This window comes from Artemia sp. Qi Xiang Cuo, chromosome 11 (assembly GCF_049724085.1).
Source record: "Artemia sp. Qi Xiang Cuo chromosome 11, ASM4972408v1, whole genome shotgun sequence".
Taxonomy (NCBI): domain Eukaryota; kingdom Metazoa; phylum Arthropoda; class Branchiopoda; order Anostraca; family Artemiidae; genus Artemia; species Artemia sp. Qi Xiang Cuo.
In genome coordinates, this window is record NC_142804.1 from 52,840,501 (window position 1) to 52,864,356 (window position 23,856).

General features: G+C 34.9%; 1 protein-coding gene across 1 annotated transcript in view; it reads left to right on the top strand.

Annotated features, from left to right (window-relative positions):
* The window catches only part of LOC148947130 (uncharacterized), a 33,781-nt gene that overhangs the window by 4,596 nt on the left and 5,329 nt on the right, over window positions 1-23,856 (top strand). The window contains exons 2-4 of the mRNA XM_089096895.1: window positions 3,516-3,600; window positions 5,504-5,631; window positions 18,976-19,059. Coding sequence (XP_088953021.1) covers window positions 3,516-3,600; window positions 5,504-5,631; window positions 18,976-19,059 — 297 coding nt within the window. The remainder of the gene's footprint in view (window positions 1-3,515; window positions 3,601-5,503; window positions 5,632-18,975; window positions 19,060-23,856) is intronic.

Below are 23,856 nucleotides of genomic sequence, written 5' to 3' on the forward strand. Positions count from 1 at the left end.
TGAATCAGTTTTCATCAATTATTATGTTAGTCTTTTCCTACACAGCCTAAGGATATATGAGACCAATGGAGAAAGGATAGGGATGAATTGTCAAAAATGTAAATAAAACCATAAAAATGAGTATAAAATTAGCAATCTAAAATGAATCCCTGTTGCTCTTATTTTCTCTCAGGCCATCCAATCTTCTCTATATATGATGAGCAAGATCTTGGAGTCACAATTGACAATAAATTAAAGTTCAGTAGTCATACCAAGAAGTCTGCTGCTTGTGGTAGTTTAACTCTGGGGTTGATTAAGTGTACTCTTTCTACTTGTTCCTCCAAAATCATTAGTTTTCTGTATAAGGGAATAGTTTGACCCAAGCTCAATGTTAGAATGTCTCTAACCTCCCCATATTTTAAAAAAGACAAAAGTTTTTGGAAGATGTGCAGAGATATGCCACCAAAGTGATATCTGGCATGCAGGAGCTTTTTACTCTGCAGGAGTACCTAAGCTGAAACTCCCAACACTTATATACATGAGAAATAGAGGTGATGCTATTTTAACCTTTAAGTTAATGAAGGCTAACACTCCCAGTATTATTTCTTATTGTTGGTCCTAATTCAAGAAGCAGAGGTCATTGGCAAAAACTTGTTATGCAGTCTACCCTAACCAGAGTCTACACTCAATTCTCTTCCTCAAGAATCATCAACAGTTGAAAAAATTTCCTCAGATGGGAAAGAAACACATATAGCACCAAATTTCAAGAAATGTAATTACACAAAAGCCAAGAATTACCTCCCTATATTTCTAATATCTGATGTTGCCAAGACTGTAGAGCTAATTGTAGATTCTGATCTCCTAGCCCATTGTTTCAACAATGATCTTTTATCTCCCAATCAGCACAGTCTCCCCCCCCCCCTTCCCAAAAAAAACTGGACAAGACTAACCTTCTTAAGACATCTAGGCTGAGAGTTTAACCAGCCTACTTGACAACAATATCCCAGTGGGCTTGATTCTTCTAGACCTGGCCATGAAATTTGACAATGTCACTCATAAATGTCTCAGATTGAAACTTTCAGTAATGGGTATCCACATAAATGTTGTTCAGTAGACAATAGACTTCCTCTTAAACTACATGCACAAACTTTGACTTTTCCTGTAGTTTTTGAACCTGTACTTTTGAGAAGGTCTTCTGAAGTCTATGTGAGGTGATTGGTGGTGTGCCTCAGGGTATAGTACTGGACCCTACTGTTTTTCTCATTTATGTAAATGACATAATAAAAGAAACATAAAACAATATGACTCTTTATGCTGACAATTCAAAATTTCTGGACCTGATCAGAGATTTAGTATTTAATCAGATTTATTCAAAATTCAAGCATGGGCTGCAGAGTGGATGCCAGAACATAGCACATCTAAGTGCAGTCTCTTCCATTTTGGCAAAAGTAATCTCCATCACTCATACACCATGTTTGAGTCACAGTCAGACTCAAATTGCTGAAAATTGGTTCAGATAAAAAAAACCTAGGAGTTCCCATTGACAAACAATTAAAATTCTATTTATGGCAGCATGTAGTATCAAAGCCTAAATGCCCCCTCCCCCCTGAAAGAGGATCAAGCAAATTTATTTGCAAAAATAGGTCATTAGGAAAGGTGATAAACTTTTAGTTTGTAAATGTTTGTAAAGTCTTCTTTATAAGGGACTTGTGCGTCCTAAGCTTGAAGTTGGAATGTAACTTGCCTCTTCATATTTAAAAAAAAATATAAAAGTTCTTGAAGATGTGCAGAGACATGCCACTAAAGTGATATCTGGCATGCAAAAGCTTTCCTATCCAGTAAGACTATCATAGTTGAATCTCCCTACACTTGTATACAGGAGAAATAAAGGGGATGCAATTTTAGCCTTTAAGTTATTGAGGGCTAAAATTCTCTCAGCATTATTCCCAACTGTTAGTACCAATTCAAGAACTAGAGAAACTTGTGAAGCAGTCCACAACATCTAGAGTCTGTACTCAATTCTTCTCAACATGTATTGTCAACAATTGGACAAATTATCTAATGAAACTGTTACTGCTGAATCCGTTCATGTTTTTAAATGAAGGCTAGATGCTGAGTGGTCCTCCAAAGAGTGTAAATTCAATTGGGATGCTATCGAAAATGGAGCAGCACCTGGTCAGCAGTGATTCTTGCATACAATTAGTCATCATTCTGGAGCTCTACAAGGAGAAATCCTTAAATTGCTCCTAGCTGCAATTTAAGGTAAATAAGCCACAGAAGACAAGAATTGTTTTAAAGACTATGAATTCTTTCTTTTAAAGCAGTTATCAGAGCCTTTTAGATCAATAAGCATACATAATGTCATCCTATTCATCCGTAAAACTATAATGCAGTTTTGATTGATTCTATTCAGTCTTATGAGTTAATTTTAAAGGATCGGTATACCATGTTTTCCCATAGGCTGGTCAGTTAAAATCACATATGGTGCCTTTTTGGTCACCACTTTTTGATTTTGTTTTTTGTCTGGAGTGGATCTTTTTGACTGATATGAAGGATGATTCCTTTGAATTAATCTGAAGGAGAAGCTTTCTGATTTGTGTGCATATTCTAAAAAAACCGTTTTTGGTTTGTTCAAAATTTAGTTTTTCTCTGCTTTGTTTTAATGAAAGACTTACAAAATAAGTAAAGTAAGAAAAGGTGGAGAAGGGTATCCCAGGGTAGAAATCGAAGATTGCAGAGTCAAGCAATCCTGAGCATCTTCTAAATATAAATACTATAAACCCTGATTAAAAAAAGTGAGAAATGTGGAACTTGATGAAAGTAAATAATAAAAAGAAATTACTTGCAAGTAATTGTTACTACTATTATTTACTATTTGGCTTTGTGTTGTATCCCTTTCTGGATTATTGATTATCCTATTAATTAACCATATTATCCTTTTGGTAAAAACAAAGAACAGGTGTAATCTGAAACAAGTGGTATTAACAAAAAAAAAAGAAAAGAAAATTAAAGTAGAAAACTATTTGTTTGAAAGCCTGATGAGCAAAATACATATATGGTGTTCTTTTATAATGCTAAAACCATGTAACTTCCACTTATAGCTTCTCACAGAATTTTATGCTAGATACGGTTGTTTAAGAGAGGGGAGCAGTATGGAAAAGAAGATTAAACCTTTATGAAAGTTAGTGAAAAGGTTATGTGTTTTAACAGGATTAAATTCTATATTTAGCTTATAGCAGAAGACAGAGTGGGATGAGGATGGGGAATTCTCTTTCTAGATCAATCCAAAGGACCCACTCTGAAATCATGGAAGCATTAGCCAAAAACTTACTTGGGGTTTCAAACCCAATTTCCTTGATACTTTAAATAGAGAGGTGTCAGACAAATGGTTTGTATTTAGCTAGTTTAGGTCTGTTTGTAACGAAAGAAGCTAAACTTTTTCCACAATTGTATTAATCAAAGACTTTCCCCTATCCCATTCTTTCTCAGCTATTGGAGAAGACCTGGTGCCATAAAAAATTTCTATTCTATTCTAGAAGTCTGGATTGTTGCCAGAAGAGTTACAAGAAGGCCTTGATGAATTTTTTGAGACAGATAATGAGGAAAACAGTTATTTGGAAGGTAATTCATAAATTTTCTTTGCCACTCTTTTGGGAATTGAAGGGGAATGGAAGTCTACCACTCATGCACTTATCCTGGTTTTTAATTAAAGAGGGGGTACAAAAGGTGTAAAATAGATGGATTAAATGAGGAATAGAGGTTTATGGAAAGGATGTTGAAATATCCTGGAGGAGACTGGGCATTACCCCTCCCCCCCAAACACAGTCATGCCTGTCACCATAAGTACACACAAGTGCTAGCTAAAGAGAGAAGATGGGCTCAAAGATTTTCTCGAGGGGTAGAAACTTGATGCTTCAATTTAATTTCCTTAGATTTTATGGGGGAAGGAGAAATCCATTAGGTTGATCCTGCAAAAAGATGTTGTAGATAATGCTATAGTGTTATTATAGTTTGCTCCCAGTCTACTGGAGACAAGTTGGCAACCCTGCCTATAAAGCTTCAATATTGTATGTGCTGTGAAGTCCAAACTGCAGTCCTTTATTAAGGCACAAGTAAAGAAAATGTTTTTCTTTCAAGTTTATTCTCTCCTCCCTCTTATTCCTAATAACAACATGAGTAGCCAGTTAATCCTTATTCCTAATATTTGGTCTAAATACATTCCTTCAAAGGAAAATAAAATAGCAGGTGGTAAATTGTTTCTCTTCCCCTCTCAGATTGACCTGGTGGAGTGCTCATTAAAAGCTAGGATATTATTGTAGACAAAGAGCTGGAGTTTGTGTTGAAGGTTTCAGACATTATAAATTTGACATTGTGACTTAAGAATTAATCCTTACTTACCATCCATTTTAATGAATGGTTCATAAGCAGTGGTGTCAATCAGAGGAACAGGGCAGGTATTTGTCCTTCCCCTAGATCGTTGTCCCATCCCCTATAGGTTATTTTGAAAAATTACCTTTTTTTGAGTTTTTTTTATTGGAAATTCCTTTTTTGGTATTTTTATTGAGAAAAACTGAAAAAATCTTCCCTCCACCCCTAGGTTTTGAAAAGCATGTTTGTCTTTCCTCTACGTATCTGTAAGTTGATGCCACTGTTTATAAATGTAAAATCTTTGACCGGTTTGCGTTGTTTGGAGCACTGTCATCTCAGCAGAATTTATGTCTTGTTGTTTGGGTCAACTACTTATTCTTGTTAAATTGCCCAATTATGTATATAAATGGATAGTTGTCAAGGTGAGTAACATATCAGTATAGATGCCTGCATTTATTTTTCTCAATTGGGCAAGCATGCAAAAAAATTTTGTGGATAGGGGGGAGTGGTGTTTGGAATAATGGTATTTTGTCAGAAAAGAATGCTTGTAAAAATGTTTTTACTGTCAATTTCTTATGTAATTTTCTTCAGTTGTCTCTAGAGATTAGTCCCTGCAACCAGTTCAGTTACCCTAAAGACAGTAATTTGGTAAAGTGAATGGTCTGCAAAGTCACTGCTATGAGATGGAGGAGGATGGAGCAGCATTTACTAAGTAGCTATATTTGTCAAATTCTTATAAGTTTCCAATTAGGGCAAGCTAAGCTGTTGTGTATAGAGTGGAGGATTTGGTAGAGACAGCTATTCCTTCAGATTTAGTCAATTGATTTCCTAAAATATTAAGATCAGGTAAAGTTTTGAACTTGTAAAAATGGAGGAACATTGTCAATTTTGTATCTCCTATTTTAACCTATTAGGAAATTTAAAAACAACCTAAAACTTTTATTGGTGCCAAGGATCATTTTTTATATTATTATTATTATTATCAAATTTGCTAACAATTAAGTTATGTTGCCTCTAAAAAAACAGGCTTTTAATATATATTCAATTACAATTCAATTTCACCTATTGATGTCAACTTTCACAATACTGTGTTTTCTGATGAGACTGTTAATTTAAGGAATAATTAACTTTTTTATTGAAGCTTTATTTTTTTCAGAACTGAATAGAACAAGTTTGGCAATGATGGAGCAAAAGGAGCTTCTATCAAGTTGGCAAGACAATTTTGAAAGATTGAATCTAACATACATACAAAAGATTGAAGAAATAACCCAATCTCTTGAAAAGGTTTGTTTTTCTTTTGTAAATAAATATAGTCATTGGTACAACAGCCTACTATACTACAAAGCACTGCACCAGGGTTTTCTATTTTGGGTTCAAGAAACATTATAGCCCAAACCTCATAAAATCTGTTTATAGGCCAATTTGAAGAAAATTCGTAAAAGTTTGGTTTCAATATATATCAGTTATCTGGCAGGACTCTGCATTTCTATGATGAATGGTTTGTTTTTAATGCACCAACTGTCTAGTGGGAAAAAACTTTCACAGTTTTATGGTGTTGGCTTATGGGCTTCAGGGTGAAATACGTTTCTTAAGCACATCTAAAACTAATTTAGTTAATTTATTTACAAACAATCATTTAGTTTCAATGGTAATGCCTGTTTTTGATTTTTGTGTTAATTTTTTATTGTAGGGGATACCTTTGTAACTTTCAACAGTAAGGGATAATCAAGTGCTTTCATGCTAAAAATCCATCACTCAGACTTGGTTTTGATGGATTTATTTTGCTCTAAAAAGCTTATTTGTTTCTGAAAGGCTCATATTGCCTTTCACTCAATTGGCTTCTGAAAGGCTCACACGGGATCAAATACTCTTAATGATCTACTTGAGCACCTGCATCATCTAGCAATAAATATGTCATTTTCTAACAATTCAAAACTCTTTATGTTACTTTTGAAAGTCTTTGGATGTGATTACTGTGTCAATATTTTGGAAATAAACAGTGCACACCCTATCCCACTCCCCTGTCCAGGAATTCATTATATAGTTCCTGGCAGATCTAGGTTAAGAAATTAGTTTGTTGTAACCTTTGTTGTGGTACTACTTATTTGCACTTGTGGCAGGAATCAGGCGTTTCCATCTTGCCAGGCATCAAGGATCTTTGAGAAAGGTCTTCTACCAGCTGCTTTGCAAGTGGGAGCCATCTGATTCAACCAACTTCCACCAGTTTTTCCGCTGTCCTCCTCTGTGTCTTTTCCATGAGCTGAGGGAATCAGCTTAAATGATTTTGCGAGGCATGTACTCTGGTGGCCTCTGTAATACATGGCCCAACCATTTCAGTCGACGCTCCTTGATTATGATGTCAATACATCTCTTGATATCACATTTGTTGTATGTACACGTTTGATATGCGATCACTCAGGTGGATACTAAAAGACATAATATAATTTGTACTTTACTGAAAAAATTCTTTTAAATGTTTTCACTTTTATAACTTTGAGAAATCAAAAATTAACTACGATTTTAAGATATGTATATTAAACTGACAATGCACATTTTTTTCAGTAGAGTAGAAATTATATTCTGGCTTTCAGAAAGCATAGTTTAGTACCTTATTCATATTAATTTCTGTTTGTTTTGAGTTTAACTCCGTTATTTATTCTAATCCTGTTTGTTTTGGGTTTCATTTATTTATTGATACTGATCTAGGGTAGTTGTACGCTTGGTAGATTATTTGATTCTTTTCTGTTCATTTTTGGTTTAATGGAGTTCTTTACTTTTTTTTTGAAAAACTTATTTTGTGGGAAAAGTTTTTTTAATAAATCACTACAAGTGACAATTCATCTGATTCCAAAACTTAAAAGTTTAACAGTTTATAAAATTAGGATTGTGGACTTAGTTAATTTTTCAGCCACTTAATCTTGAGGTTCTGTACCTAAAAATCCACAATCATGAACTATAGTATTCCGAAAATTTACCATGGATAATTATTATTACATTAATCAAATTTACTGGTAATTTTATAACTAATTAAAAGTTGCTTTTATACATATAAATACTATACAGACCTCAATGATATGGGTTTTAATATTTGCTAAAATCCACTTTTCTTTAATTAACCATGAAGTTATAGCACTAAACATCCAAACTGTCAATTGCAAAAGATATTAATTGCAATTTAAGTCATGGTTTTAATGTAGTACTATTTGCACTGGAACAAATAAAATTTACATGTCAGTAGTTGAGTCAGTCATGTCTTTTAAAATGATTGAAGTATTTCCCTGATGGAGCAGAAAGAGGGTCTTCTAGGAATATTTGTATCAAGTCTGCTTCACACGGGAACTGATTTCTGGATGGACCATTTAAATAAATATTTCTTCCCAGAGGTTTCATGACATAGGAAGCTACTACAAGAAAGGTACTTGCCAGTACCTTTGGCACAACAAAGTAGGTGACTTGGGCAAATTGCCTTGGCTTGAAAGTTAGTACAGGGAAGACAAAATATATGGCAATAAATCACACTGATCCTCTTTTGCTAACTGTAAATCAAGTACAGTTGGATCAGTTCAACAGTTTCACATACCTTGTCTCCCAAGGAAAAATCCTTCGGAGCAGAACAATCTTCAGCAATCTGACATCCTTCATCTGCACAACGTGACCTAGCCACCTCAACCTTTCTTTCATTATAGCCCTAAAGAGCGATATTGAACCGCATTTTTCGTTCAGCCTATTGTTTGAAATATGGTCAGTCAGCGGGGTACCCAGAACAATCCTTGAGCAATTTCTCTGGAAAACATCTAGCAAATCTTCATCCGCTTCTCGAAGCGCCCATACTTCAGAGCCATATTTGACTACTGTCATTCTTCTTCTATTTCACATCAATTTCTTTACTGTAGCTTCTAATATTCTTCTTCTTCTTCTTCTATTTCACAGCAGGCGGGCTTTTCAGTGATACTATTTAGCCCTTTTCCTTTTGCTTCACTCTGTGGGCTACAGAGCTACTGGCTTGATTGCCTCTTATTTATTAGATATTTTCAGATATATTTCAGTAGATCTTTTGACTCAAGGAGTTCAAATATAAGATGATAGATATTGATTTCTATGCTCTGTGTGCAGGTATAGTTGGCTAGGCTCTTGGCTGATAGTGAGATTTTGTGGTGCTTGAAGCATTTTAACAGTTTACAAAGCAAGGTGTGTTGTGCAGACGTCAGCATATTACATTCAAATAGGCAGTGGTCAATTGTTTCATTATTCATATTACAATACCTGCAAAGAGGGGACAGGGGAACTGAACCACTTGAATTAGGAAACTGGTATGAGAATGCAAGAAAGTTTAGTCCATTTGTTCCTGAACGAATTCTATGATATATTTTAGAAAAATACTTATTGGGAAAGAGGGAAAGGATAGGGTTATTCTTATTAAATGTAATATCTGATAGTCTCCGTCGGTAAATATCTCTAATGGGGATTGGTCTCCCACTTGGCTGGTCAATATTTATAGCATTTTTTGGTATTTCATCAACCTGATGATCACCACTTATACCAGAGTGGCTAGGAATGTACTGAGACAATGATGAGTGTCAATGTCCAACTTATACTGAGGAGCTGAGGCCAGCAACTCAAGGCTTGATAAAGAGTCAGAATAGACTATAATATTATTTGAATTAGCAATCAAAGGTTGGTTTTCCATAAGGTGTTCTAATGCCATGATTATGGCATTTAACTCAGCAGACATTATAGATACATTATTATACAATCTCACCTATTGCAATTTTCAGGTGAGGAAGGAAAGCACCACTTGCTACCTTCTCAGTCATTTTTGACCCATCAACAAATATTTAGAAGTGGTTTTTATAAGTAATTGTATTAAGTTCAGCAAATTTTTTCTTGTCAAAAGCAATGGGGGTTAAATCTTTATTCCACTTTGAGAAATCAGTATTTATATTATGAGAATTGACCAATTCCATGGAGGGGATTGGGGGAACGTAGGTGCAATAGACTTTGCCAGTACAGGGAACTTCTTCTGAATATTGGCATACTTATCTGCAATGCCTCTATATATGACTGGATTTCTTAACCAATTATGTAGGGTGTGTGAGCTATTTGATTCTTGGTGCTTGTGGGTTTCTTAAGACCAGATATGAGACGTATTATATCGTTTTGTATTTTTTCAATTTTTGCATCTGGGTCTTTGCAAATGCACCATAGACGATGAGCCCATAGTCAATATGGGGGCTTATATATGATTTATAAAACTGGAGTAAGGTTTTCTCCTTGCAGCCCCAGGGTGTGGAAAAAAGTCTTTGTAATATAATTGTTTTTCTATTGCATTTTTTTATTGTGTTTGAAATGTGGAAATGGAAATTAAGTTTTTGGTCAAGCATGAGACCTAGGTAATTAATATGATTACCTTCTGGAATAGTTGTTCCATTTAGAGATAGTCTTCCATTAACATGATTTTGCTTTCGGTGAAACTGGATTATTTTTGACTTGGTAGGTGCAATGGGTAAATCTGAATGTTGAGAGAATTTTTCAAATTGCAAAAGTGACTTGCAGCTTTGGCTGTGCTATCTCAAAGGTGTTGCCAGATGACCATAGCCATAGCACCAGATCGTCAGCATATTGTAGATTCGTGTGGGGGAGGTTCATGTCCCAGAGATATAGGGCAAAGAGGAGGCAGCTGAAGACTGCTCCCTGAGGAAGGTTTTTGGTTATTGTCTTTTGGGGTGAAGAGGCTGGACCTACACAAACAATGAAACTTCGCAATTCTATGAAAGATTTTATTAAAGATACTAGCTTGAGGGGGTAATCCAAGGTTTGCAAGTTTGTTTAAAAGATTTGGTGGTTCACATTGTCATATGCCCCTTCAAAATCTAGGAAAGCTGCAACTAGGACATTATTTTTTTAGAATGATTCATTTATTGCATTTGTTAACAATATGAAAGCATCTGTTGAGGAGTGGTGTTTCCTGAAACCAGTTTGAGTGTGAGGGATCATATTATTTTTTTTTCAACAAACCAGAGGATTCGATAATATATCATTTTCTCCATTATTTTCCTTATTACAGGAGTAATCATTATGGGCCTATAAGACTCAGGGTTATTTTTGGGTTTATTTTTCTTTAGGATTGGTAGGAGGGATGAACATTTCCATATATTGGGGAACATAGAAGATGCCCAAGCATGATTATAACAATTTAGAAGTTTCTGTTTGTATGAATGTGTGAGATTCTTTATCTATGTAGGGTGTATATTGTCATAGCTGCCACTAGTCTTGGTCCTAATATGATGTATTGCATTATTCATTTCCTGGATTGAGAATGGGCTGGTTATATACTCGGATCCTGGGCGTGGTTGGTAACTTGGGTTCATAGGAATTGGGGACATTTTGCTGCAATTATTTTTAAAAATAATGTAATAATGTAATTAACTTGTAATTTTATTAATTTAACTTGTAATTTTATGTAGTAGGTGATGGTTTTTTTATGAATGTTCTGCTAGCTGCCTTTTTTGTTCTCCATTTATTTTGGCACTCATTTGTCCACCATGCTTTGGGAATGTGTTTAGGAACAGGTTTCTTGGGTTTTGTCTTTGGGATATCATGATTAGCTGTAGGCCTATTTACTAGTAAGGGTGCTAACAATTCAGCATGTCTGTCAACTGTTGTGTTTGAAATGCATAAATTTTGGGTGAGACTTACAATTTCATCATTTAGCTTATTTTGGAACTTAGGGCAATTTGCTTTAGTGTTGATATATTTGGAGGTATGTGATAGGGTTTCAGCAGGTTCGTTTAGGGATCAAACTATAGCAGAGTGGTCAGTACATAGACTATCAATTTTATTTATATAAATTTTATTCAAAATATTTAATGACACAATTTGTAGGTCAATTGTAGAGAAGCTGCCACTGTTGGGGTTGAAATATGTATTCAGGTTTGGAGGGGTAGCAGCAAGTCATTCAATATTATTTGAAGTCATAAGCTCAACGGACTTACCAGCTTTATTTGCTGGTTTATTGCCCCACAAAAGGCTGTGGGCATTGAAGTCTCCACAAATAATGATATTTTTTAACATGTTAGAATTATTTAGATAGTTAAAGAAATCCAATGCATCTGTAGTTTGGTCATAAGGGTTTTAAAAGCTTATTATGTAAGTTTTTGTATTATTCAGCCAAACACTGCTACCAATTGCAGAAACATCAACTACAAAATCTGAAAAGTAGATGCAACAGACTTTTATATTATTTTTGACTATAAAAACAACTCCACTTCCTTTGCTCTCTTATGATCTATCCTTTTTCAGGATTGTATATCACAGAGAGTTAATTTGTTGATTTTGTTTTAAATGAGTTTCCTGGAGGCAAGCAATATTGATGGAATTATTATTCATAAAAGATATTAGTTCATTTAGCTGATTGTCTGTGAGTGATCTTACGTTCCACTTGAGTATTGATATGTGTTGTGTTGTTGATTTACTTTTCATATGACTGTGTATCAATGTTCAGCTTTGTTAAAAGTAAAGCAAGATCTTTTTTTGCTTGATTGAGTATATCATCAGGGATGTAGATTTTTGCCAATTCTGCAATGATTTTTGTTTTCTGTAGTTGATGTATATTCATGGCCTGAACTGCATTACAGTTTAGAATGAATAAGCATATATTTGGGGATTGCATGTTTAGTTGTGCATCCTGTTTGTCAGTTAAGGGATTAATTCCTGGCAGTGTTTCTGGTTTGTTCCTTCTTGGGAGGAGGGGGCCAGGCTGACCTCATCTCACTGGACAAGGAGGCTTGTTGACTTGGTGATTCTTTCTGATAGGAATGTGAGCTAGGGGGCTTAGAGGGTGGTGTTTTATATGGGTGACTTGATAAATTGGGGGCGTTTGACTTGGGAGTTTTGGTTGGTTTCATTATGGGCTTTATTTGGTATGGTTGGGCAGCATTTGCTTCCATAGCTGCAAAAGGGTATGGAATGGCCTTCTCAGTTGCTAATTGGAGTGTTAGAGCTCTTTTCTTATATGCAAGGCATAGTGATTTATTGGTAGATTCATGTGGGCCTTTGCAATTGATACATATATGCTGAGGGTTGTTGCAAGTTGTCAACTCTTTAGGATGGGATGCTTTACAATTACTACAGGTTAGGAGAATTTCATTGCATTTGTTAATTGTGTGTCCCAGTTTGTGACACTTCTGGCAGTGAATGGGCTTTGGTTTGTATTCCTTGTGCAGTTTGATCTGTCCAAATAGGAATAACTTTTCTGGGATTTTGATTTTTTCTTCAGTGTAAATAAGAAAGATCTACTTGTTTTTAGGCCATTAGAATTAGGTTTACCAAGTTGGGTAACATATTCTAATCTTGGTTTGTAGACTTATCTTCGTATTCTTCCAAACTTTTTTTAACTTTGAAAAAACACCTTGAGCCTTGGCTATTCTACTTTTAACATCTTCACTGCTCCCACCATCTTTACTAATAGTACTACCAAGGTAAGTGAAGCTGCCCATCTGAACAATCTTTTCATTAACCAACGTCACCTTTTCATCTTCACTTATTCCTAGCCTTAGTGACTTAGTCTTTTTAACATTAATTTTCAAACCTATTCTAGCACCCTGAACTCGCAAAACCTCTAAAAGTTGATTAATTTTTCTCACACTTTCCTCTAGGATGCTTTAATCATCAGCATAATCTAAGTCCAGAAGACTTTTTCCTCCTAATTTGATTTCATGGTCTCCCATTGCCTATCCTGTGCTCCTTAAGACAAAGTCCATCAAAATAATCCATATAAAGTGGGATAGAACACAACCCTGCTTAACTCCTGATTTCATACAAAACCAGCTGCTAACCTCATTTCCTACCTTAACCGCAGCAGTGTTATTCTCGTACATAGTACTAATCTCTTTAATGTATTTGTATGATATGCCATACAAGGATGAAACTTTTACTAAAGCTCTTCTATCAACAGAATCGAAGGCTTGCTCATAATCTATAAAACTGGGGACCAAAGGTGTTTGACAAATAAGGCAGTTCTCAATTATGAACTTCAGACTAAAAATTTGGTCGACACATCCTCTATCTTTTCTAAAACCGCCCTGTCTTTCTTTTAAAATTTTGTCTACAGCATCTCTCAGTCTAAAAATTATTAAATTACTAAAAAATTTGCTACCTACAGGGACCAGACTAATGCCTCGATAATTACCACACTCACTTTTATCATGTTTCTTATAAAGTGGCTTAATTAAGGTTTTCTTAAAATCGTTAGGTACTTCTCCTTTTTCAAAAATCATATTCATAATCTTCAGTAATTTATTTTTAACCTCAGAGCCACCATATTTAAGCAACTCATTTACCACCCTATCAGTACATGGGGCCTTATTATTTTTTTATCCTTTTAGTAATGTCGCTTATTCTCCCGCACAAAACAAATCTTTCTTCACATCCTATGCGTCATAAACTTTTTCATTTTCCTCTATGTCTTTTCCTGCAACTCTATCTTGGTTTAGCAAATTCTCAAAATGTTTTGCCCATCTTTCTTTAATTCTTTCCTTATCACTCATTGTGGCCCTAAGCCTGTCTTTAACTGGGCAAAGTCCGGATTGACTACTCTCTCTGAATTTATTAACGTGCCAGTACAATATTTTACTATTATGCTGTCTAGCTGCATCTTCCAGATCCTCGGAAATTTTATCCATGGCATCCACTTCACACCTCCTTAGTTAATATTTTAATGCTTTCTCCACTTTCTTTACATTCCTTTTGTTTTCATATGATCTATCACTCAGATTATTCTTGTACAAGTCCTTTCTCCTTTCTATTAAACATAAAGCTTTTTCACTAATATGCTTAGCTGCTGTCCTAGCTTTCTTCCTTCAGACACCTTCAGCAACTTCACAAATTATTTTTCTAGAATTATTCCATCCTTGTTCTACATTATCAAATTTTAAACTCTCGAGTTTAGTATTCAACTGTTCCTAGAAAGTTTCTCTCAAATTCTCATCCTGGAGTCTACCAACATCATAACTTCCCGGGAGGTAGTTACCCTTCCGAAATTTGAGCTTTAAATTAACCATTGACACTACTAGATGGTCATTTTTACTTTTAACATCAATAACAGCACTCCTATATACCCTAGTATCCTGTATTGATCCTGCCAGTCTTCGGTTTACTATAACATAATCAATAAGGCTTGCTGTCTTACCATCACGTGAATACCATGTTAACTTATGAACTATTTTATGACCAAACACCGTAGTGGTTATAACTCGGTTGTTATACCTACAAAATTACAAAAGTCTTTATCCATAACTCTTTTCTTTTCCTACACTAAATTTACCTAGGCTAGGATACCATCTATCCCTATTTCTACCGACCTGTGCTTAAAAATCTCCTAATAAAAACACCATATTTCTACCTGGGACTCTAACTATTTGCTCATGTAACTGTAAGTGAAATTTATCTGAGTCACTAGTATCTCCGTCAGTCGGTTCTTCAGGGGCATATAATACTATAACGGATACCCTGAACTTTTTGGTCATAAAATGAGCAATTAGTATTCTATTATTAATATCTTCCCAGCCTAAACAAGACTTAGCAGCTTCCTTATTCATCATGAGCCCTACTCCTTGTCTGTGTACCCCATCCTTCCTGCGTGAATAAAAAATTCTGTATCACCTAATTTCAGGCTTCCTACCTCTGGGATATGAGTTTCTGAAACTCCTAATAAGTCCAGTTCGAATCGTATGAATTTGTCAGTCAAAATGTCGATATGATGGTCATTTTTTAACGTCGTAACATTCCAAGTTCCAATTTTCATGTTCTTTAAATCATTGAAATTATTTTGGTCTCGGGAAAATCAATGATCCCGGATACCAGTGCAGGACGAGGATCACATATCTTCTCAAGTCTACACCGAAGTGCTTAAGCCGGCTTAGAACCGGACGGCAAGAAGTCCCTGGGACCTCCATGAATGGAGGCTTCGTGCAATCCTGGACTCATCTTGGTCACAACATGGTTTTTAGCACTTGGCAATGCTCTTCTATCAACAAGAGTCGAAATCCTGCACAGACAATCTCAAGCCTATTACTTCCGACTCATTATATATTCATGCCTACAAATGTTATGCTACTACCGAGGGCGTCGTTTGGGGGTGGCAAGGGTGCAGTTGCCCCCCCTCCCAATTAATATGGAGATAAAAATATTATGCATCCCATTCCCTTTGACTATCCAGATATGGACCCTTCTTGCCCCCCCCCCCAATAAAAATGCTGGAGATTCGCCCCTGGCTACCACGGGGAGGCAGTCCACAGTAGATAAATTAGCTAGGAAGAGGTTTTACAGCCCGAAGACACCCTTAAAAACATACCAAGCCTAGAAGAATTGTCCATTGACCAGAATCCCGTGCGAATGCTGTGTCGTTTACTAGGCTATAATTTCCTCGAGGGGCGCCACTCCTCAGGTGGGATTAGAGTTGACTGCAAGGTCCCCAGTCTTGCAGGTATCCCGAAAGGATCGAGACAGCCCTTTGCAGAGGCCGTTGTCCATATATCTGGATCTTAAGCCCTGCCGAAGTTGTCCTCCTATAGAGGATTCTCCCGCGATGGTGTTCTGCATCACCATGCAATTTAACCCATTACTGGAGAAGGTTTGTAACTCGTGGGACTTGTGGACACACTGGTAGGCCCTATTGAGTTTACATTTGAGGGGCCTTCTTCCTCCTCCGCCTGTATTTATGACCTCGGGTGAGGGTGCCCCAGTTTCTATTATGGACCCCCAGGGACAAGGTCCCCCCTTGGTCCGTGCCTCCTATGGAGGTACCCTACATATTTGTAGGACGTTCCCCTATCGCCACCTGGGGACACGTTGAGTGGCCTGGGGGAGGCCAGGATCAGAAGTTAAGACAATAGAGCCAAAACAATAAAATGAAAGCAGATTTCCAAGATGATGATAGAAATTGTGCTGCTTAGATTACATGTTATAGCAACCACACTAAACAAGTGAAGTTAGTCATAGTGAAATATACCAAAATATGATGAAAAAAACAAAGCAGATATTTTAGCAAAGACCTCTGCTACACTATCCTCAATTTTCTTTTATAGTAAATAGCCAATCGTATGTATTTTGTACCTTTCAGGTATTTACATTTTGCCTAGGAAGAATGACCTATCTAAATTAAGGAAATGGTATTATCGCTATTGAAAATTTTTGTTGTTTCTTCCGTTGTCATTTTTTTATCGCCGTATTATCAAAAAGTATAACGCACCTGATATAATTGAGAAACTTCGTGACTTACATATAAATCTGTCTGCAAATGCCTATGAAAAGCTATCTCCTCACCATGGTCTCATTCGTTTGTTTCGCTGATTTTTCTTTTTATTTGTCTATTTATTCAATTCAAGTGTTGTGTGTGTTTGTTTTTTCTTTCCTTTTTCTCTTTACTCCACTATTTTTCACATTGTTTTTGCAGTGGGTTATAAATAAATTATTATTATTATTATATATATGTATATATATATATATTTTTCTGAGAATTGAAAATGGCTAACAACAGTCGTCACCATGTCTGCCCTGTCATTTCATTTTATTCACTGGCTGCAACTATCCTTGATGAATTTTGCCTCTACTTGAATATTTTTCTTTATTTGGAGGTGATGTGTAGTTTCAGTGTGGTTTCAGAATATATGAACTTGTAATTTTTTTTTTTTTTAGTTTAAAACTAATTCACATTTTACCAGGAGCAACATATACTAAGCAATACATGTAGGAGGAACAATATCAAGAATTGAATAGAAAGAAAATCACCTGACATATTCATTACCCCAATCAACCAATCCTCCAGGAGTGCCAAGGAGTCTATACTTCAAAGATTCTCTGCCCTCTGCATTAGTCATTCCCAAAACAGATATGATATCTGCACACAACTTTTTAGTCATCACATTTTCAATTTTTTTCATATATTTCCTTGAGGCTATCAAAATAAAGATTTAAGAGTTTTAGCGGTTTGGGTATATTAAAATTACTAATTTTGAGGGCTGAGTCATGTGGGTGATCTTATGGATTTAGATTGTGGGAGATTTATTAGGTTTAGATGTGGAAGATTCATATGGATTTAGACGTATCGACAAAATGAATCTTAGTTTCTGTATACTCAGAAAAGTAAGTATTTAATTTAACTTTCAGCTATGTTAGAGTTATAGCTGTGCTAGGGTTTTAGTACTACTTTTGGTGATAACATTACAATTCTTTTATCTTTTGCAAAAATAATTTATGTCATTGCTTCGACAAGGTTCTTTAATTGTTAGTTAATTGCTTGCTAATTATTTGGCCCTGAAAAATACCAATGAAATTCTTAATTTAAACAAATTTATCTAAATAAATGAACGAACGAGTTTTGAATACGTTTTGGTAGAAATTATTTCCATAGTTAAATGTAAAATTGCAAATGTTTTTCAATGAAATCACCAACTATTGATTTGCTTACTGTTTTAATATTGAGGTGATTTTATATATCTCCCCCTCCCTCTCTCAAAGTAAAATTCTGGGTGTAGTTTCGTTAAGCAGTACATTGAAGATGGGCCGAAATAATTTTTTAAAATACAATTAAAAAGGTAGAATTTAATCAAATTTATTTGTTGAGCATCAATGGAAGCTTCTTCAGAGTTCTAAATTTTTGGCTTGAAACTTCTTGGCATTGATAGTTGTTCTTGAATGGTAAAATGGAAAAAAAATGCAATGCAAGGTTAAATAAAGTTATTTTATTTTAGGGTTCATTACATAAAATCATGTCAGGCAGTCAAATCATTTTTGTGGTGAATATGGCCACGTCTACTGATATATATATGAAGTAAATATATCTCGCAAATGTGACCAGTAGTTATTACCACTATAAAACTTTTAGGAGGGGAATAACTGATTTCTAGAGAAAGTACAATACGGATTCTTCAGTTTGGAACACATGAATTTTTACAATTATTAAGCCCTAAAAACGTGTATTTGATGAGATTCATATATCCTTGCTCTTTTTCTGAACATACACGAAATCAACTCTAAACTTGTATAAAGAACAAAATAATCTATCCATTATTAGGATAGCTTATTCAATCATCAGAAGTACAAAACAAAATCGATACAAATCCTAAGACTGTCGTTCTTGCTATTGTACCATCAAATCGTTCTACTCGCCAGCTTCTTATTGCAATTTTACCAACATTGGAGGTCTAGTAATAGGACTCTCCAAACAACAGTAATTTTTTGGGCATGAGCAAAATTTGAAAAAGGTAAAACGAAAATTTTGATCAAACGAAAGATGAAAACAGTGAATAGATTAGTAAAATATCGAGCATAGAATTAATATAGAATAATTTAGAATTAGTATAGAACATAATATAGAATTAATACAAATAAAAAGTTAGCACAGCTTCTATTCGAGTTTGGGCGGGCTACTATCTTGGCGTTTAGAATATCCTTCATGCTGCTTACTTTCACAGATCTGTATATAGTTGAGATAGTATGATGTATGTAAAGAAGACGGGAAATTATTCAAGAGCCTATGTCTATACGGATATTAGTCTCTGCTGCTGCAAATTCACTGATCAAAAAGGTTATGACCTATAAAGCTACTTATTAATTGTTTTTCTCTTCTAGGCTGAAGCAGAAAACCAGTCTTTAAGGAAACAGTTGGATGAAGCGAAATGTGTCTGTCAATGCTGTAGAGATACCCCAAAAAAGGTTAGAATACAATTGAACCTTCCTCTTTAACTAAAATGTTCGCAACAAACTCCGTCTTAACGAAAAAAAATTCCACTTGCGAGATTAACTGAAAGGAAACCGACTTATGAGCTGATTTAGCATAAAGCAGGGGTTCCCAACATGTAGTGCGTGTACCCCCAGGGGTACGCAGAAGCCTTTTAGGGGGTACATGAAAAAAATATCAATAATGGCGGAATCAAAATCTTGGCAGGCTTGCCACGGAGGTTACGTTTGCAATATACTCAGTTATTTTTTATTTTATCCACTATTGTGAATATACTCTGTTTTCATTTATGTTGTATATTTGATTTGTGCTTTTAAAACTCAGTCTTAATTAAAATAATGAAAAAACTAAAAATAATTTCTTAAAAGTACTATAGGTGCTTCGTAGGACTACGTTGAAGGGGGTACTCAACGATTGAACTCTTTTCTAAGGGGTGTACCATTTGGAAAAGGCATAAAATTGACAGAAAAAGGAACCACTGGAATAAAACATCAAATACCAAGTAAAAGGAACCACTTCAGATAGGAACCACATCAAATACCAAAAGGAACCACTGGCATTAAAACATCAAATACCAAGTAAAAGGAACCACATCGAATACCAAAAGGAACCACTGGCATAAAACATTAAATATCAAGTAAAAGGCAAATTACAGAAATCATCCTCACTTCTATTGTTATATTCAACTTACAAATTGGTAATAGTGGTGTCTAAATTATGATTCTCTTGAGTTTCCATGAAAATTCGGTATTTTGTACAGTTATTTATTTGCGAGATGGTTTGCAAAGTTGCTCGCTGTGTAAATAACCGTGCATGGTCCTCATCCACCTCAATTTTATTAGAGCTTCACTCTTTGCTTCCCCCCATGAGATTCTAACTTCTATCGAATTTTCTGTTATAATAACCTCTTTCTGTTACAATAACTTCTTTGTGTTACGTTCGAGGGTGTTCTGCTCTTCGTTTTGCATCATTTCAATTAGAAAGAATCTAGTTACCTAGTAAGAGACGATCACATGGGTTTTTTTTTATACTTTTTTTGCATGCTGACGAAAGGTCTGCTTTGCGCAGGTACCGATCTCCTGATTCAATGCCTTCAGCCGGGAGTGCAATGCGTGGTGGGGGGCAAATCATCCAACGCTTCCAACACATCCATAGTGAAAATACAAAAGCCTATAGTTCCTAAAAATGGTGTCAGATCGAAACAGAAAGCACACCATTGGAACCGTCTTGCATTGCCATCAATCCTTCATTCATGGAACGGGTACTAATTAGCTGAATTTTCTTTAATTAGAGGCGTCGCCAGTCGGAATGAACCAAATTTTGGTGCAGGCATTCTATAAGCATATCTTCAGTACAGGCACATGCATAGGCAGTTTTTGATTGGATATCTTATGACAAGGCTCATAGAGCCTAGAGGCTCCATTCTGCATACCTTAATTTTTTTTTTTCTTCATTTAAATCCTCCAACAGAAACCTATTATTCTATGCAGCTTTTTGAAGGCCCAAATAAAAATAGCCTCTAAAGTGTGAGTTTTAAAATATTTAAAATTAAACGAACTGAAATTATAAGGCGACCGGTGTCCTTCTTATCCCCCTCTTTATGCTAAAGTTTGACTAGTGTTATCTAGAAAGCATTTTAGAATGTGGCTACCAAACATGGCCAGTTCTTATACTGAATCAACCTTTTAAATTGTTTGTAAGTTTTGTTAAAGTGATTTTAGTTCAAGTAAAACAAAACATTTAATGCATGAATATTAGAGACTTGAAGAATTCGGCTACTCTTTTTGTTGGAGCTTACATTTTACTAGAAATCAAACACTTTGCTCTACAAATATAAGACTATTTCAGAAGTTAGTAGATACTACATTTCATGTGGTTTTAGTTTAATAGATACGTGTTGTGCAGGATAAGAAGCAGTAATTTATTCGTTCTAAGTTTCGATTTTGCCCTTTCACCAGGAAACTTTTTTTATATTTATCGTTAAGTTAATCAAGTTAATGCCTGAGATTTCTTGTCCATGCTATCTTAAAAGCCATGATGCATATTTCATAGATATTGCTTTGAGAAAATTACTAAATATTTACTTAATTTTTACTTACTAAAATTCTTTATTTACTATTATTCTATAAATTCTTGTTAGTTAAGATAAATTTTCTTAGAGCGATCAACAAAACTGGAAGAATAAAAGGTTGAAATGGCCAGAAGTCTCTTCCATACACATATAGGATAATTTCTGTTTATTTTAAGTTTCAAAATTGTTCTAAAAAAGAGCAGCTTTTTCCTATTTAATTTTGTATTATTTATATTATATTTAATGCTACCTTACTTATGCGAGGGGCTTCCACGCCACTCTAAACCGTGCCCTTTATGCTGAAGCTTATTAATAATATCAATGCTTTGAAAATTAAGACTCATATAGGCATATTTATTCGACACAAAAGAATGTGCTCATTCTAATTATAAGACTCCCTCTTTACAACAGAGTTAATCACTTGTGTCACAATGCTTAGATGCCACCGCATTTCCGTAGAAACTACCTTTTATGTATTAAGAGGGGTTTTGTTAATTTCTCGGTACCCATATTGTGTGTAATTAGTCCAATTTTTTCCTGCTAGTAGGAGGGGGGGGGCGTGACTTTACCTTCAGGCTTTAACTAAAGGATTTGTTAGGCTGAAAATTTAGGCCTAAAAATACAATTTTAGAGTCAATCTTTCAACCAATCAATGAATTCATTCAAGCAATTAATTCATAACAAAAACACTTCAGCATAAACTCCCCCGTCCTGGCCCGTATGACCAGGAAAAAAACAGGGAATAAACAAAAACGGAACAAATACATAAAAAAAAACATGATTCAACATTATATATTCACACCTTTAAGAGACTCAACACAAGAGAAAAAAAATACACAAATAAAATAATTAAAAATAAATAAAGTAATGACAATAGAAAAATGCAATGATCCCCATAAAAAAGAGAATCCAAAAATCACAAATTAAGCAGGGAACTACCAAGGAATCAAACAATCAATTTATTCCGCATGGACTGTCCGATTAAATAAAATTCTTTCAAATTACATAATTGAAACCAAGCCATGAGAAATGCTGAGCACAGGTCAAACACCCTTCACAACAACAATTCCTAGCCCAGCCCAGAGTCGTCCGTCAGTTAATAAAAAAAGAAAACATTTTTTTAAACATAAGTCATTAAGACATTGAAAAACTTCTTAAAGATTCTTTTGAAAGTATGAAACGAGTGACATTTTTTAGCATACTCACATAGGGATCGTATGGAATCCACAAAAAACGAATGCGAGCCAATATGACCTATAAAAATTGAAGATTGTATTAATAGCTTTTGAATAGCCCTAAATTGACTGACTTGGTCAACGTTTTCGCTTGATGATATTTTGGCATCATTTGGAGCAAATTTGTTTTTTTACGGTACGGAATGGCTGAAATCTGCAGTTTGTTAGGGTGCAATCTCTTATATGGGCGTAAAAAGGGGATTATGCTTTTGAATTTCAGTTTGGTTACTTCGATACTCTGTTGTCACTTGTCCGATCAACCCTGAAAAACAAGTAAATATGCATATATAACTGTCATTTTCAGGAATATAGAAACTATTGGTTTTCTATAGGTAAGGGGCTAAAGCCTCAGATCAAAGGTTTTGAAGCGTTATTTGGCGTATTTTCACTGTTTTTCTAAAATTATTCAAGCTCCATTATGTTAATACTTTTTTATAAATAACCTAAAATGTATTGAATTTTGTGTTTTTGGAAAGAACATAAAAGTGGATTTTTTTAGTTGTTTATTTCTATTTCAAATTGTATTTCTAGAGTTTTGGTTCGTATTAACAAGGATTGCTCTTTATTTACCTTTTGCTACTATGGCCACGTATCTTACACACTAAGTTTAATCAACATACTTAATTAAACTTTTAACTAATTAAGCTCCGACGCAAAAACTTAATTAAGCTCCAACGCCTAGTGGCGTATAGGACAGTAATGGTTAACCTTCACATCGGACGATCCTGAGCCACAAAAGTGATAGCGGATTAAGATTCACTAGAGAGATCTTTCCCACTTTCTCGCTTATTTTTCAAGAAAGTGCACTGTTACGTGTTTCATTTTGTGATCGACAATTTGGTTATTGTTGTGGACATTGTGTAATCTGTTTGTTCAACTTGCAGGCCTTTTGAAATAGGAGAGGGGAATTTTTTTTTTACATTGGGTAGTTTCAGATTAATGAAGTGATTGTTTACATACTTGACTTTCTTTTATTTCTGGGTAACTCTGCCTAATTTTAATAAGCTCTTCAACAAATAACACCTTTACTGCGTGTTGCAGACTTTTCAATGCCTTTACTGATACACCGGTTAGTTTAATCGAAAAGAAAAAGTAGTGGCGATAATGAACAACAAATGTTTTTCGATAATGTCGTCGAAAAACAGACAAAAAATTACCATGGTTGCAATTAAAATACATAATTAGATTCGACATGTCTAAAGCAATATAAAATATCAATTATTTATGTAACCAGTTTTCTTCTAACTTGTACGCATCATAACCAAAAAATCTGTTTTTCCAATTTTTCTTCGTTTTCACTATTATATTAAACAAAAAAAAATGTTTTTCAACTTAAAAGTAAGGAGCAACATTGAAACTTAAAAGGAATACACGAAGAGGGTTGCCCCCTCCTCAGTGCCTCGCTCTTCAAGCTAAACTATTTTAGACCTTTTAAAAAAGCTTCTTATTCTAATTGAACGGCCCTT